Source organism: Opisthorchis viverrini (assembly GCF_000715545.1).
Source record: "Opisthorchis viverrini unplaced genomic scaffold opera_v5_824, whole genome shotgun sequence".
In the NCBI taxonomy this organism is placed as follows: domain Eukaryota; kingdom Metazoa; phylum Platyhelminthes; class Trematoda; order Opisthorchiida; family Opisthorchiidae; genus Opisthorchis; species Opisthorchis viverrini.
The window spans coordinates 11,658-15,246 of NW_008752517.1; the positions used below are offsets into that span (position 1 = coordinate 11,658).

The following is a 3,589-nucleotide window of genomic DNA, read 5'->3' on the forward strand; positions in this document are numbered from 1 at the left end:
GCCTCCTCCAGGGCATCAGTGCATTTGGTGGGCGAGGGGCCTGTGGTGGTCGAATAAAACTGCTGTCCGGAGACTCAGCTGGTTTTGTCGGCGTGCTTTCGGGAGCACAACAGGATATGAACACAATCGGCTTGGTCATGAGTTTGGGGTCGGCTGAGTTTATGCCCAGCGGAAGCCTGTTTCGTGCCTCCACCCCTGACCTGTTGTGATCGAGCTTTCGCGCGTCTAGAGGGCGATCCTCAGCTAGACGCCTGACCGTCGGGTTGGTCTTACAAATGCTGCCAGCCTGCTCCAAGATCCTCTGTACGTCAGATGGGGAAGAAAGAGTGACGAGAAGTCCAAGCATTCTCTTGCTTCCCTTCTGGCGTAACCATTCTGTATGGTGCGATTGGTCGGGTTTGGTGAGGACGTTCCGATTTTGCCAGCTTTGTTGGCGCGATTTTTCCAGGGAATGACCCCAAGATTATCAATCTGATTTCCATTAGGCGCCTATCCACTGAAGATGCTGTGGCGGTCTTGATAGCCGCGTCAGCGGGTTGTATTACTTTCTTCGCAGCCATAGGGCCCGGCATGGATATCGCGAGGTATTGGTTCAGCGAAGAGAGTTCCTTGTCAACTTTTGTTCAACTCATGTTGAACTGGAAATATCAAGTTGTTGGAATTAAGGTTATCTAGGATGACTTGCTTCAGAATGCGTTCCATCACCTTGCACGGCACCCCAATGAGACTGGTAGGCGCGTAGATGCAGGGCGAGATTAGATGAACATTTTTGTGGATTGGCATGACAATCGCTTCTTTTTGAGCAGTGTAAAAGTGGTCTTCCTCCAGCACTGATGAAACAAAAGGTAATAGTGTTTTGCCAGGGTTTACGACGTTTGCTTTGGGCTCCTCGCATGGGCCTCATCTTGCCACAACGCTGTGAACGGGTGGATCTTGAGAATGAATTGTCGGATGTCCTACCCCGTAAAGACTAAGTTGATTAGAGGCCGTTGGCAGATAGAACTTGACAAGATTGGCTGTAACGAGAACGCTGGAGCTGAATACATAACCGTATTGTCCTCTGATATCACTGTTGAGTCAGTCGTAGTTACTCGTCTCTTCGTGAGTCACCATAGTTGATTTCAAAGTCCCGAGCGATTGAACGGCTCCACCAAGGGGGAGATTACCAAGACCAGCCACGTCTATCGACAAACAACACGTCCATTAGACTGACGTGTCAAGTGTGGGCTACGGATCAAACAAAGGCATGCACTGATTGGTCAGGCTACCAAACGATGCGTATCAAGGATCTTCAGCTGGGCGATCCGCGCTTCCACACGTGTGGTTAGCTTTCAGAAATTGGAGGAAACAGAACTTTATAAAGTGGAGCATTCTAGAGCAAATGGGATTGGAAGTTGTCGCTGGAGTTTTCGCAACTCCTCTGCAGCTCTCAATCGAGGAAGTATGTCGTGGCGTCGCAAACGAAAACAATTTTCCAGTTGAGGGGCGCGGTTAGCGGTGGCATACCGACTAGGCATCTGGATGACCTTCTAATATCAGATGCTGAGCAGAACAGAGTGCTAATGAATCACGGAAATTGGGCTTGTTTAGGGCACTTTGTAAGTCAAATCATGCAAGGTCAAGAGATAGAAGAAAACGTGGGGTGTATGTTTGCGTTGCATGTTTAGGCGATTAAGTGACTTAAGCATGGCGCAGTTAAAACCTGTGTAAAACAAATTGCGTCAGAGGCTTCACACCGAGTGCATTTTATGAAGCTCTGTTACCTTACGGAATACGGTATTTTTTATGCTGCTATAATCGATGCTTTGGACCCATAAAAGAATTCTCTGAAATATATGTTACAACAGGCCGGATAAGGTAGGTTTTTGGATGAAAGCATGCAGTTAAGGCGAGCGTTTTTAGCTAGGGAGCCATTTGACTTGTCGGGCAAGATGATAAGGAAGTGGAAGTTATGGTACAGTCAACGTCGGTGGATTGTTAGCGATTGACAACATCAGTGTTGAACACTGCTGTCATACTGTCGATGATGATGATGATGACATTGACTGAAAAGGCTGACAATGTGAGACAGATTTGCGTGGGCAGACAGGGTGCACTGAGAGTCCACAGACAGCTAAGAGGACAGAGGAAAGGGTAGCGGCATTGTGGCAGTGTATGGTGCTTGGACGTACTTACAATCCTCAGTTAGATGAACGTCATCAGAGACAGTTAGATTGCATCAGCGATGGCCTCTTAATCGCCCATGTATTCGGCAAGTTTAGACATGGTTTCGTGAGTGGAGATGAGTGGCAATAAGCTAGCACAAAGGACCAGTTAAATGAAGCCCAGACCATATATAATAGTCATGGAAAAGTGCCTTAGGGTGGCCTGAATAGCCACTGGGTTTCACCATATTCGGTGTGTCCAAGATGAGAAAGCCTTTTTAGCCTTAACAGGGTAGTTACGATCACAAAGAGATCGGTTTTCGATCGCAAGCGTGGGAGCTGTGTCCAAGAAAGAAGTTAAAGTTATCATGCGTTTTCATCGCTGGTTGGTTCGAATGCGAAAGCTCGTCATACCAGTGCAACACAAGCCACAGCGACCAAAAACTTCAAAGGGAAAACTGCCAAAGATACTGACTACAAACGAAAAAACCCATGGTGATAACACTTTTCTTGCATACTGAGACCGTTTTCCATATTTTAACCTGTCGTTGATGATCTATTGAACTGTTAGCTCTTGACATCTTGGTCCATTTGAATTTCATATCACGGAACAATTCGTCTGTCAGCAGCACATCTTCCTCAAAGTTGTTTGTCTTGTCGATTCCTGTGCCTGACAAATCATCATTAGATTCCATAACAGTGACCAACCGGCTGCAATTGTTTGGTGCTGCACATAAACGGTGTGTGGTTGGCGCATAGCTTTAATGGGCGTTTACTGATTTGCGAAATCTACCCACTTCAGCGTCCACCACACCAAGAATACTTCTATCTTCCTAGTATTCCAGATCTCCAGTGATCGAAACATTAATCCACAAGTGTCAATACATTAGTCCAGTGTTTGTACCTAAGGTTGGGCAGCCATCAATAGAGAGCTTTCCTACCCCGATGGCATGGAAGAATCCCAACCACAGCAGATTCTGGCAACCGCCGCTTCCAGAGCGCCAGAGCTGCGTAATCAGAAGCAAGGGAAGACCGACAATGATGTCATCTTAACAACCTTGCTTGGACTTCGAGCTCGACGCAGCTCAGTGGTTATTGAGCGAAACTACTGGCCGGAAAGTTGTTGGTACGAATCCAACCTGCACGTCTTGGCAGCTCCTTTTTGGGTTAGAGCAACATGGCAGTATCTCAGTCCTCGTACTTTCTTCAGGTGACAAGGCAACTAGGCGCCAAAAAAGTAGTGCAGCTGAATGACTGATGAACCGTGACTGTATGTTTTGAATCCTTTTTCAGATGGCACACATCAATGGGAAGCAATTTCAGCGTACAGGCAAGAGTAGTCCGTCGCAGAGCGTGGACGTCAAAAGGGACTGAGCGAAACAAAGATCGTTCAGCTGTAGCAAATTTAGGATCCCTGGCCGCCAATCCACCCGGAGACACGAGCC

General features: G+C 47.3%; 2 protein-coding genes across 2 annotated transcripts in view; one reads left to right on the plus strand and one right to left on the minus strand.

Moving 5' to 3' along the window:
• T265_15749 (hypothetical protein) overlaps positions 1-3,589 on the plus strand; it is a gene marked incomplete at both ends in the record, with an annotated part of 9,143 nt that overhangs the window by 1,023 nt on the left and 4,531 nt on the right. The window lies entirely within an intron of this gene.
• The window catches only part of T265_15748 (hypothetical protein), a gene marked incomplete at both ends in the record, with an annotated part of 7,796 nt that continues 5,107 nt past the window's right edge, over positions 901-3,589 (minus strand). Inside the window, one exon of the mRNA XM_009179066.1 lies at positions 901-1,060. Within this exon, the coding sequence (XP_009177330.1) occupies positions 901-1,060 (160 nt within the window). The remainder of the gene's footprint in view (positions 1,061-3,589) is intronic.